The 13,188-nt window shown below is 32.6% G+C and overlaps 1 protein-coding gene across 2 annotated transcripts in view; it reads right to left on the bottom strand.

Moving 5' to 3' along the window:
* Positions 1 to 13,188, bottom strand: part of LOC6042270 (prostaglandin E2 receptor EP4 subtype) — a 31,224-nt gene that overhangs the window by 3,253 nt on the left and 14,783 nt on the right. For both annotated transcript variants that reach the window (XM_001851355.2, XM_038264777.1), the window contains exons 2-3: positions 6,609 to 6,825; positions 6,248 to 6,431 (exon numbers count right to left, since the gene is read on the bottom strand). In XM_001851355.2, the coding sequence (XP_001851407.1) occupies positions 6,248 to 6,431; positions 6,609 to 6,825 (401 nt within the window). The remainder of the gene's footprint in view (positions 1 to 6,247; positions 6,432 to 6,608; positions 6,826 to 13,188) is intronic.

Raw genomic sequence — 13,188 nt, 5'->3', positions numbered from 1 at the left:
ACAAAAAAAATCTAAAATATGTTTTGCTTAGACAAAAACTTGAAAAATGACATTTGCATTGAAAAAATGCAATATACACTAAAAAAGATAAAAGTACCAAATTACTAAATTCTAGGAGTTTTGACTCCTTTCCTTACTAAGAAACCCAATAAACCCGATTACTAAATAAGGAAAAGAGGCAAAATTCCTAGAATAAAGGAATTGGGTACTATTTTTTTTTATTTCAGTGTAGGTTCATGACAGCTCAAAATTTAGTAAAGATTTTATGAAAAGTTAATATTTCATGATTTTTTACATTTTTGTTGTGTACAATATTTAGATTTTCATAAAACACAAAGAAAAAAAAAAGCATTTTACACAAAAAATTGTAATACGTCCTACAGTGAAAATCATTACGAAATTTGGCGTAATTGAATGTATTGAAGATATGAAAATATATATGACTGTATCACATTTTTATTAACGTATAAATTCGTTTGGGATACTCTGTGTTAAAAATAATAAAAATGATGCTTCATATTCTAAAATGTATTTAATTATATCCTCTCGCCTTAGTCCTTCACTTGGGTCAAAACAAATAAAACGGAAAAAAAAGAATGAAAAAAACGAAGACTGATTTGTCTACATTTCAAATTTAACGCAAAACATCTAAATTCTTACGAAATATATCTATTTTGGTTATTTTCAATGTTTTGTTTTTTTTAACGAAACACAATTTTCCATAAATTTTTAGAGAAACATCAAGTTGAATTCTAAAATGAGGAACTGCTAAGCTATATATTGTGCTATATTTCAAAAAAAAAAAAATGATAAAAACAAATTAAATGGCATAAGTTACAAATTCCAAACAAATCTTCTTTTATTGGATTTTTTTGCGGAAAAGATTTGTTTTAAGGGGTTACATACAAGTAGGAAATCACAAAATTTCATATTACAGAAAAATTATTAAATCCACAAAACAGATGATTTTCAATTTCTCCTGAAAGATTCATGAAGATATTTCATGATTAAACTTAATTACAGATGATCTAAGCTCAAAATTTTGCCATGCGCAAAGCGAACTAACAAATTTTTAGAGCGTTTTTCTAGAAACACCGAGTTGATTTACGTTTGCCACGATATCTCGAGATGGGATAAACCAAATTGGTTGAAATTTGGAGTGAAGACTCTCGCGTGTGCATGATGAAGCTCGATTTTTTTTAATTTTGATCTTTAAAAAAATACAAAAATCAAAAACTGACGATTTTTTTAAGAAAAATACAAAAATATTTTTTTTAAATAAACTTTTTGAAAATCGGCCGAGTCTTCACCAAAATTTTGGTTTGGTCAAGACAGTAGGTCTATTCCCGTACTTGCAGAATTGCAGAATTTCTGCAGCTTCTGCAGAATTCTGCAGCCAGCATAAGTCAATTTTTTGCAGCACGTTCCCGTACTTTTCAGCTCGCTCTCTTCATCTCTCTCTCTTTTGCAGAAGTTCTGCAAGGAGAGAAACCGCAAAACTTTTGCCTGGGTAGCGCGTTCCAGTACTTTTTCTGCAATATTGTACACAGTTGAGTGGATTTACTCAAATTGGGTATTTAAGTTTTTTAATGATTTCAACATATTAAAAAATAGTTCACAAAAAATGTAATTCAAAGAAGTTTACCTCTATAACGGGGATATTATTTTTTATGCAGTACAACGTTTTATTTTAAAAATCAAGGATGTATTATTTATTTAGTAACTAGAAATTAATTATGCTTAGGTAGAAATTAATATTAGAAACAACTCAAATTTTGTACATTAGGTAAACAATTTTACAAATTAGAGTGGCAGGTACGTTCAATAAATATGATTAAAAAAAGACAAACATAGGTTTTATATAGAAGGGACCAAAAACACATGTTTTAATTGCAGAATGTTTGAATGCTTATTCATAATAACATAAATAAATTATGACTGGATGTCACATGAAAGAACAACGGTGACGCAGCAAAATTGACAAATCGTGCTTGCCATTTCGTTAGGGCACAAAACTTTTTTAGACAAGAGTGTGTCCCTTTCACACCTTATGTAAACTGTCATTCGAGTGAAAGTTATGTGCCCTTTTGAAATGTTAGGCTCCAAATTTGAAAAAATTGAATCAAAAACTCAATTTTTTTTGAAAAACTTAAATTAAGAAATCCATACTTTTTTATATTTAAAAAAAAACTAATATTTTCAAATTGAGAAACTTTCAAAAAACATAAATTTGAGAAATTTAAAAATGCAAATAATTGTATCAGAAAAGTATAAAAAAGAGTAATAAATCACAAATTCAAAGCTTAAAAATTCAAATGATTGTAAACTAAATATTTCAAAAGAATCTTAATTTTGAAAATTTAAAATAAAAAAAGGTGGCAAAAAATCGAAATAAAAAAACAAAGGTTTTAATATTTATGAATTCAGAACATCAAAAATTCAAAAGCAACAGTTTAAAATAATAAGAATGAAAATTAAAGAAATTATAATTTCAAAAATAAGTAAAACTTAAAAAATTCTGTAAACCAAAAATTTTAAAACTCAAACATAAATAAAATAGATACAGTCCAAATTTTCAATCTCAAGATCCTCTAAATTTAAGTTTCTAACCTAAAACATGACTCCAAAAAATGTGTGTTTTTTTTATGATTCAAGATTGCGAAGAATTTAGGAAATTAAGAATTTAATAATTTGAGAATTTAGGAATTTAGGAATTTAAGAATTCAAGAATTTCAGAGTTTCAGAATTTTAGTTTTGACAAAATTACATCATTTTTTTTGTTCATATAAGAATACAAATTATATATGGGTAATTCTCTAAAAACTCACACGAAATCGGGAAAAGTTGCCCCGACCCCTCTTCGATTTGCGTGAAACTTTGTCCAAAGGGGTAACTTTTGTCCCTGATCACGAATCCGAAGTCCGTTTTTTGATATCTCGTGACGGAGGGGCGGTACGACCTTCCATTTTTGAACATGCGAAAAAGAGGTGTTTTTCAATAATTTGCAGCCTGAAACGGTGATGAGATAGAAATTTGGTGTCAAAGGGACTTTTATGTAAAATTAGACGCCCGATTTGATGGCGTACTCAGAATTCCGAAAAAACCGTATTTTTCATCAAAAAAACACTAAAAAAGTTTTAAAAATTCTCCCATTTTCCGTTACTCGACTGTAAAATATTTTGGAACATGTTATTTTATGGGTAATTTATTGTACTTTTCGAATCTACATTGACCCAGAAGGGTAATTTTTTCATTTAGAACAAAATTTTTCATTTTAAAATTTCGTGTTTTTTCTAACTTTGAAGGGTTATTTTTTAGAGTGTAATAATGTTCTACAAAGTTGTAGAGCAGACAATTACAAAAAATTTGATATATAGACATAAGGGGTTTGCTTATAAACATCACGAGTTATCGCGATTTTACGAAAAAAAGTTTTGAAAGAGTTACTTTTTGCGTTTTTCTTCGTTTCGTCGTCCGTGTCTGTCGCGGTTCACTATGAACGGCCATGATCGATGACGACCAACTTTTTCAAAACTTTTTTTCGTAAAATCGCGATAACTCGTGATGTTTATAAGCAAACCCCTTATGTCTATATATCAAATTGTTTGTAATTGTCTGCTCTACAACTTTGTAGAACATTGTTACACTCTAAAAAATAACCCTGCAAAGTTAGAAAAAACACGAAATTTAAAATGAAAAATTTTGTTCTAAATGAAAAAATGACCCTTCTGGGTCAATGTAGATTCGAAAAGTACATTAAATTTCCCATAAAATAACATGTTCCAAAATATTTTACAGTCGAGTAACGGAAAATGGGAGAATTTTTAAAACTTTTTTAGTGTTTTTTTCGATGAAAAATACGTTTTTCGGAATTCTGAGTACGCCATCAAATCGGGCGTCTAATTTTACATAAAAGTCCCTTTGACACCAAATTTCTATCTCATCACCGTTTCAGGCTGCAAATTATTGAAAAACACCTCTTTTTTCGCATGTTCAAAAATGGAAGGGGTCGTACCGCCCCTCCGTCACGAGATATCAAAAAACGGACTTCGGATTCATGATCAGGGACAACAGTTACCCCATAGGACAAAGTTTCACGCAAATCGAAGAGGGGTCGGGGCAACTGCTGTGTGAGTTGGCGGAGAATTACCCATAGTACATCTTGTTTTGTTGATGTACTAGCCGTTTTTATCAGATAAAAAAAACACTAAAAATCGCTTTATCATTTACATGAATGAACTAAGCCTGAAATCGTAAATATAAAAAAATCGTTTTCAATAAAAACAGACATAAAAAAATACCCTTAAATCATTTATTATTACAACTAGTAATAAAATGCTTGATTTCACCCAACTTGCCAATTTTATGTAAACGTGTACTCAACATCCATCACACCAAATTACAGTAACTTTTCAACAAAAAAGAGAAGAGAGAGCTTGCAGAAAAGTACGGGAACGGTTTCGCTGCAACCATAGACTAAATAATAATAATAATTAATAATCTATGCTGCAACTTATACCTCTCTCACTGCAGAAGTTCTGCCTGAGAGAAAAGTTACTTTTGTTGCAGAAAAGTACGGGAACGCTCTGCTGCCGTTTTTGTGCAGAATTGCAGAATTCTGCAGTACGGGAATAGACCTAGTGTTGAGATATCGTGGCACCCGTCTTTTGAAACTGCTAACTTCAAATTGTTATATCTCGGCAATGATTAAACCTAATGTCTTCAAATTTGTTTTGTAAATTGATAAAAATGTATTTTAAAAAAAAGTTGAAGTGTGTGCTCATACCAACCTCTGACTTTTTAGCCGATTTACAGTATTATACTTTCCGAAAAATAATTTTTCATCCAAAAATGTTAAAAACCATTGTATTTTGTTCGTAGCTTGTGTTTTAGTTTAGAAATTGGTTTTTATGATGAAAAACTTGACTGCCCACCATTGAAAAAACGACTAATATCCACTTTTGCCAAAAACGAGATGTTAGCACTAGGTGATAGAGGATGTTCCAACCAAGGATCTGACACGCATGCAGTTTTTTGAAGTCAGCGCCAGAGGCGCTGTCAATATGGTTTACGTGTGGTTTTTGAAAAGGTCTTATGAAATTATTATTTTTCCATACATAATTATTTTTCCAAATAATTTTTTTGTGAGTATCCACTATCTTTTGCAGATATATTTGAGATAATTACAAGTATTACGTAACGTAAATTAACCCACATTTAACAATTCTAATATCAAAATATTACAAAGTTTTACTTGACCATTCAAGCAATATATCACAATACAGTAAACTAAAAATGAAATAGATCCAATTTCCTTGAAACAACTTAAATTATGTATGACTCTTCCTGGCCGTTGGTTTAGAATACATCGCGCTTTTAAAATACTCACTAAATTTCCATCGAAAATCTTTTAAACTAGTTTTTCATTGAACACCAAAAGGGTGATATGCTTACATTAGGTGCTCGATGGAATTAAAATCAAGTTCAAGTCCGAGATTAAATGTAAATCTTTTTGAAGAAAAAAAAAATAAACTAAAAAACAGTTTTTTTTTAAATTATGAACGATGCGCAAACGACCTTTTCAAACGTTACGCGCTAAAAACTTGGTTCGATCTAGGTTCGATTTTGACTTCACTCGCCTTGTATGTGGATGACAGTCGTGACGTAGCCGTGGTTCCAACGCATCTTCTGGAACTTGAATTTCACTGAAATAGTGTTTAGACTTGGCTGCCGATGCGAAAAACCAAACGGCTAATATGCCACTCTTATGGGAAATTGCCTTGACGGAGATTTTGTGACAAACACTAAAACGCGTTTTTCTCGGAATACTTGATTTGGCATAATAGCCGAATTTTCAATTATGGGCAGTTGAAATACATTGCTTTAAATTTGTCTAAAAAGGAGCAATCATAACCATTTTGCCATCTTATCCTGCCAACTTTTCCCATCCTGCCATCTTTTGCCATCTATTATCCTAGTGTAAATACAGACTCTCGCTGTGGAAAGACAAATCGCCTGCATTTATACTACCCTCGTTGCTTTTCTTTTCGCTCAATTTATAGCATTTTTATGAAGGCGGAAGTTGAAACCCCCAAACGCCCTCCTCCCAATCTATTTCCGAACCGAATCAATTAAACCCATCACCACCATAGCGTCCCGTAAGGCCTCCCAACGCGTCGTGCTCCGTCATGTTTATTTACTTAACCTAATCATTACTTAAAACACACTCGCTTCACCAACAACCTACCCACGGTGAAGAAGAGGTACGCGTAGGCCACATCCGTCGGGTCGGTGGCGTCCCGGTACCGGAGGCAGACGTTTTTCGCCTCGTCAAAGTAGATTCCGAAGCCAAACAGCGGCAGAAACGTGAAGAAGGCCCCGATCGCCCACAGCAGGAATATCGATCTTCTTATCATTTTATCGGACACATGCTGGGGAGAAAGAAGGGGGAGAACAAACGGGATTGATAAGGTTAGGAAACCGGTTCGAATCAATCAGCCTGCAAGTCGGCAATGCGCCTGACGGTAGGCAACATCGATGGCGAGAAATGTCAATAGATGGCGCGTTCGCCAAAACTTCAAAACTGTCAGTTTGACAGCATGAATCACCTTATGATAGAAGAACGGCTTCGTGAGGGCGATGTACCGCTCGAGGGCCATGACGAACGCGACGCAGCCGGAGCTGATGCCAAACACGCGCCAAATGACGCGCGAGATGCAAAAGTAGTGCATGTTCTCGTCGACGAGCTGCTTCGGTAGATAGCTCTGCAAGTACATCTGGGCGCACATGCCCGTTAATCCAATTAGGTCGTTTGTGAGCAGGCATCTGCAGGGAAGAAAATGGACAACAACAGGAGAAAAAAAAAGGAATTAATTGGGCGGATTATCTCGGTTGATTTCATCTCGGACGTAAAGACTTGGGAAAATAAGTTGTTTGTTGATCTAATAAGTCCTGCGTGACAAATCGATGATGGTGAGAATGTTTTCCAAATTAGCTCAATAAACAGGAAATGATTGAGTCTATTGATAGTTTGAAATTATTTTGAGTGAAGTGATTTTATTCATTATAGTGTTATTTAGACTCTTTTTAAGTTTTCGAAAAATTTTACATCTCTAAATTTTTACTTTTCTGTATGTTTTGTAATAATTATCTTGTTTAGTTTCTCTTACGGATAGTTATTGCCCCACTAGCTTGTCCAGCACATGTAGCAGAGTGGGGCAAGATTATGGGTGATTTCAAAATTTCGTCGTTTATGGACAACTCTAAGCAAATTTAGAACAAGTTTTTGAGAGTGTGTGGAGACAGCTATTTCAAAAGCATTTTTTTGTTATTTATTAAAGTTTCTTGTTTCTTGTTTCTTGTTTCTTGTTTCTTGTTTCTTGTTTCTTGTTTCTTGTTTCTTGTTTCTTGTTTCTTGTTTCTTGTTTCTTGTTTCTTGTTTCTTGTTTCTTGTTTCTTGTTTCTTGTTTCTTGTTTCTTGTTTCTTGTTTCTTGTTTCTTGTTTCTTGTTTCTTGTTTCTTGTTTCTTGTTTCTTGTTTCTTGTTTCTTGTTTCTTGTTTCTTGTTTCTTGTTTCTTGTTTCTTGTTTCTAGTTTCTTGTTTCTTGTTTCTTGTTTCTTGTTTCTTGTTTCTTGTTTCTTGTTTCTTGTTTCTTTAGTCTTTAGTTTTTAGTTTTTAGTTTTTAGTTTTTAGTTTTTAGTTTTTAGTTTTTAGTTTTTAGTTTTTAGTTTTTAGTTTTTAGTTTTTAGTTTTTAGTTTTTAGTTTTTAGTTTTTAGTTTTTAGTTTTTAGTTTTTAGTTTTTAGTTTTTAGTTTTTAGTTTTTAGTTTTTAGTTTTTAGTTTTTAGTTTTTAGTTTTTAGTTTTTAGTTTTTAGTTTTAGTTTTAGTTTTTAGTTTTTAGTTTTTAGTTTTTAGTTTTTAGTTTTTAGTTTTTAGTTTTTAGTTTTTAGTTTTTAGTTTTTAGTTTTTAGTTTTTAGTTTTTAGTTTTTAGTTTTAGTTTTTAGTTTTTAGTTTTTAGTTTTTAGTTTTTAGTTTTTAGTTTTTAGTTTTTAGTTTTTAGTTTTTAGTTTTTAGTTTTTAGTTTTTAGTTTTTAGTTTTTAGTTTTTAGTTTTTAGTTTTTAGTTTTTAGTTTTTAGTTCCCGGCCCGGGCAGAAAGTCGCATCATGGGACGAACAAAAAAATAACTTGAGTTGTTTTTGATATCATGGCATGTTTGATATTTGTTCCAAAAACTCTTAAAATGCGCGCCGAAATCTATGTTCCTTTCTATGTTTGTAGACCTTTTATCATCAGTTGATAAATTTCCATTTTCTCATGATATTACCGGACTTAGAAAAATCGAAAGCCGAATTATTTTGGGATTTAGAAAAAAATGACCTCTTTATCATGAGATGATATTATTTTGTTTTATCATGTTTTCACTGGACTTAGCAAAATTTCGAAAGCCATATTATTTTGGGACTTAGAAAAATTTCGAAATCTTTATCATGAGATGATATTATTTTGTTTTATCTTGTTTTTGCTGGACTTAGCAGAATTTCGAAAGCCAAATTATTTTGGGACTTAGAAAAATTTCGACCTCTTTATCATGAGATGATATTTTCTAGTTTTATCTTGTTTTTGCTGGACTTAGCAAAATTTTCACTCCTCGACAAAATTTCACTTTTCCTACACTTAGAATATTTTTGAAAACCGGGATTATGAGATGATTTACAAGGTTAATTTTTTCAAGCCGGACTTAGCTAAAATGGCAGTTTTGTTAATGGACATTTTTATTGACTTTTTTCCACTTTAATTTACTTTAAATACACTAGTTAAACTAATCACATTAAAAGTATTTTACCGCATATAAAATTTCATCGCAAAACGCAAAAATGAGCCCACGCGCTCGCTCACTCTCTTTTCTCTCTTCTTTCGTTCATGCTCGCACGCAACGCGCGCGGCATGTCGTGACAGGAATCGGCAATCGGCAGACAGACAGCTTTTGCGTTCGTGGCGGGCTGGTTTGTTTACGTTTTCGCGCAGTAGTTTTCCACGGATAAATTGTAGTCCGCGAATCGCCGCGGGTTGTGAGTACGTTCTGTGGCCGAGGGAGTGTGTTCGTCCGTTCCGTGGCGTTCGGGAGCCGTGATATGTTGTGTTTAAGTGATTGTTTGTGTTATTGTGGCTGGGGGCGAAGAAAAGTTTCGCTCCGTGTTGACGGGTGCAAGGAAAGTTTCAAGCCGCTGCACCAGAAAAGTAATTCCTTGCCCAAGATGCTGCTGTGGATTAACGTGGAAAGGATTTTGGCGGATTCGCCAGGACAAGGGACAAGGGTTTGTTTACGTTTTTGGTGCAGTAGTTTTCCACTGATTAACAACAGTCCACGAATCGCCGCGGGTTGTAAGTGCGTATTTTGGCCATGGGAATGTGCGTTCGTTGGTGTCATTTTATGTGAGATTTGCGAAATGTTGTTATTTATGTGAAAGTTGATGTTTTGGTGGCTCGTTGGAGAAGAAAAAGTTACGTTAGCGCGTGCATGACAAAGCCGCAGTTCGCAGAATCGAAATCCTCCTGCCTGCATGTCGCTGGTCATCCTCCTCCTCCTCCAGCAGATGCTATCAAGACGCGGATCAACGTCGGAATGATTTTGGCGAATTTGACAGTTCTCGGTGGAGGAAAACAGCAGTTTCAATTTGTTTTGGTTTTTGTCGTCGTGTCATCAGAATCGCGATTTGTGGAGGAACCGTATTTGGTCCGTGTGTTTTCGCGAGTGTGCGTGTGATTGTTTACGTTTCTGAACCTTCCTCTTGTGATTCCGGAGGAGATGATTAAATTGTGTGGCTCGCAAGCAGTTTCACGGAGGAAGATGAGTCCACCTGAAGTGGCTACATATGTTGGTTCTACTAGTCAACCGACAAATATTTTTCGACGATTTTAAAACTCAGATAAGTATTGCTTGTTTTCTTTTTCTTTGTTTACTATTGAATTTTTAATTATTCCATAAATTTTGTTTGAGAATTGATGCTTTGTGTTTTATTTTCTCTTACAGATCTACTAACGGGCATTTTCTGGACATTCGGCTTCTAGAATTTTGTTTACTTTGACCAATCAGCTGCAAAAATGGATTGTGCTGCAATCATATGCTCTCTGGATGGATTGGATGAGGATTAACAAGGTATGTACGAGAATTATTATTTCAAAGTGAACCTATCACTTCAGTTTAGAAATTCTTTCAAACATTTCAATGTTTGTTTAGCAAAGTTCAGTTTTTCATTTTGTTATTTATGCTGATTTTGAATACACATTATTGACTTTTGACAGATTGATATAAAATTCTGAAAATAAATTATTTATTGATAAGGATTGCATATATTTTTTGATTCTTTCCTTTAAAGACCATATTTTTGTTTATTTTTTTGTTTGGGAATTTTATAAATTTAAATGTTTGTATAAGACCGAGCCACGTTGCCCAGTTGTAACGCTTCCGCCTTGACAATATTTACAAATTTCTACACTTTCAAATAGGTTTGCTAGAATTTCAGGAAAATTTTCAGCGGCCAATGCAAATAAATTAGTGCATTATTGATTTGTTTAGTTCAATTGTACAGATTTTCATAGCTTTTTCTTTGACTTGGCTTTACAAAAAGTTTGATTTGTTTTAATATTGTTAGTAGTATGCAATTTTGGATGTAATTTTTGTTGCCCCCTGATTTTCGGGCAAACTTCGAAGGAGGAGTGACAAAAACTTTAAATAAAATTTTACCAGCCTTACTTATTCACACTAAACTTTGAATTAATTCGAATTATACGGCAAATGATACAGTCATTCCACATATTCGGAACACTTTTGTGATAATTTGTCAAAAGCATGCCAAATGCATCTTTTCTGTATTTTTAGGACCTTTATTTGGACATTCTTTTGCTATTTCATTAATATAAGCAGTACTTTTAAAACAAAAACTGCATTTCGAGACTATTTTATTCAGAGCAGCAAATCGCTGCTTCAAATTGCCTGTTCCATAATTGTGGGATGTTATTGTGCCTCCCACAATTGTGGAACACCTGAATTAACTGATATTTTCACAAAAAGTTCGCAGACCATTCATAAAACATTACTAAGCATGAGTTTTACTGGTTTCCGAATGTGAAGTCATTATTTTTATAAAAATATGTACCCTGGAGCGATAAAAAGATTGTTTACATCGTTAGAAAAAGTGTTCCGAATTTGTAGATTTCAAGGGTCGAAGTTTTCTTCAAAAACTTGATATAAAACGATAAAATTTGCAGTTGTTCGATACAGCATTCGAAAGATCGCAAAACAGCTGTCAAATGAAGGTAAAGCGAATCATTATGTTCAATTATCGATTTTCTATGATTTTTTGAATATTGGTCGATCTGTAAACTGTTCCTAATATGAGGGATGACTGTATACAAATATTTAAAAAATTAAGATTGTCATGATGTTTAGTCTTGCAGCAGATTGTTTGCTATAGTTTTTAATTTCAGGCTTATTTAATGAAAATAAATTTTACTAGAAAATCACATCACATTATATTGTTTTATTAAAATACAATTGAAAAACAGTCTATATGAAACTTATATCTTCTTACTGTATTACGCTTTCTAAAGCAACAAAATTATTACAGAAAAAATATCTGGAAACATCACAACTTGTTATGATACTTTTATGTTTTTGTATGATTTTTCGCCCCATATTTTCCAGGAAAAAATGAACTGGGATAATTTTATGTTTATGGATGATATTTTCCGCACCATAGCATGATAATTTGAAGTTTCAACACGAACTTAAGTTGATAATTTGATATGCGTAGAGTAAATTATGTTCGCGTTTATGTTTGATTAACTCTTAACTGGAAGTTAACAGGTACTTGACATGTTTGTGTTTTGCGAACATGACAAGTTTGCAGGAAGATGTAACTTTCTGCCCGGCCCGGGCAGAAAGTTACATCTTCCTGCAAACTTGTCATGTTCGCAAAAACACAAACATGTCAAGTACCTGTTAACTTCCAGTTAAGAGTTAATCAAACATAAACGCGAACATAATTTACTCTACGCATATCAAAAAATTATCAACTTAAGTTCGTGTTGAAACTTCAAATTATCATGCTATGGTGCGGAAAATATCATCCATAAACATAAAATTATCCCGACCAGTTCATTTTTTCCTGAAAATATGGGGCGAAAAATATCATACAAAAACATAAAAGTATCATAACAAGTTGTGATGTTTCCAGATATTTTTTTTCTGTAATAATTTGGTTGCTTTAGAAAGCGTAATACACAGTAAGAAGATATAAGTTTCATATAGACTGTTTTTCAATTGTATTTTAATAAAACAAATTAATTTAATGATATAATGTGATTTTCTAGTAAAATTTATTTTTATTAAATAAGCCTAAAATTAAAAACTATAGCAAACAATCTGCTGGAAGACTAAACATAATGACAATCTAAATTTTTAAAATATTTGTGTACAGTCATCCCTCATATTAGGAACAGTTCACAGATCGGCCAATATTAAAAAATCATAGAAAATCGATAATTGAACATAATGATTCGCTTTTACCTTCATTTGAAAGCTGTTTTTGCGATCTTTCGAATGCTGTATCGAACAACTGCAAATTTTATCGTTTTATATCAAGTTTTTGAAGAAAACTTTGACCCTTGAAATCTACAAATTCGAACACTTTTTCTAACGATGTAAACAATCTTTTCATCGCTCCAGGGTACATATTTAAAAAAATAATGACTTCACATTCTGAAACCAATAAAACTCATGCTTAGTAATGTTTTATGAATGGTCTGCTAACTTTTTTGTGAAAATATCAGTTAAATTCAGGTGTTCCACAATTGTGGGAGGCACAATAACATCCCACAATTATGGAACAGGCAATTTGGAAGCAGCATTTTGCTGCTCTGAATAAAATAGTCTCGAAATGCAGTTTTTTGTTATAAAAGTACTATATATTACATATATTACATTAATTATATTAATGAAATAGCAAAGGAATGTCCAAATAATGGTCCTAAAAATAGTAGGGTACACAGAAAAGATGCATTTGGCATGCTTTTGACAAATTATCACAAAAGTGTTCCGAATTTGTGGGTGTTCCGAATATGTGGGATGACTGTATCATTTGCCGTATAATTCGAATTAATTCAAAGTTTAGTGTGAATAAGTAAG

Source organism: Culex quinquefasciatus, chromosome 3, assembly GCF_015732765.1.
Source record: "Culex quinquefasciatus strain JHB chromosome 3, VPISU_Cqui_1.0_pri_paternal, whole genome shotgun sequence".
In the NCBI taxonomy this organism is placed as follows: Eukaryota; Metazoa; Arthropoda; class Insecta; order Diptera; family Culicidae; genus Culex; species Culex quinquefasciatus.
The sequence above is the reverse complement of the archived record's forward strand: the minus strand, read 5'-3'. Positions and strand labels throughout refer to the sequence as shown.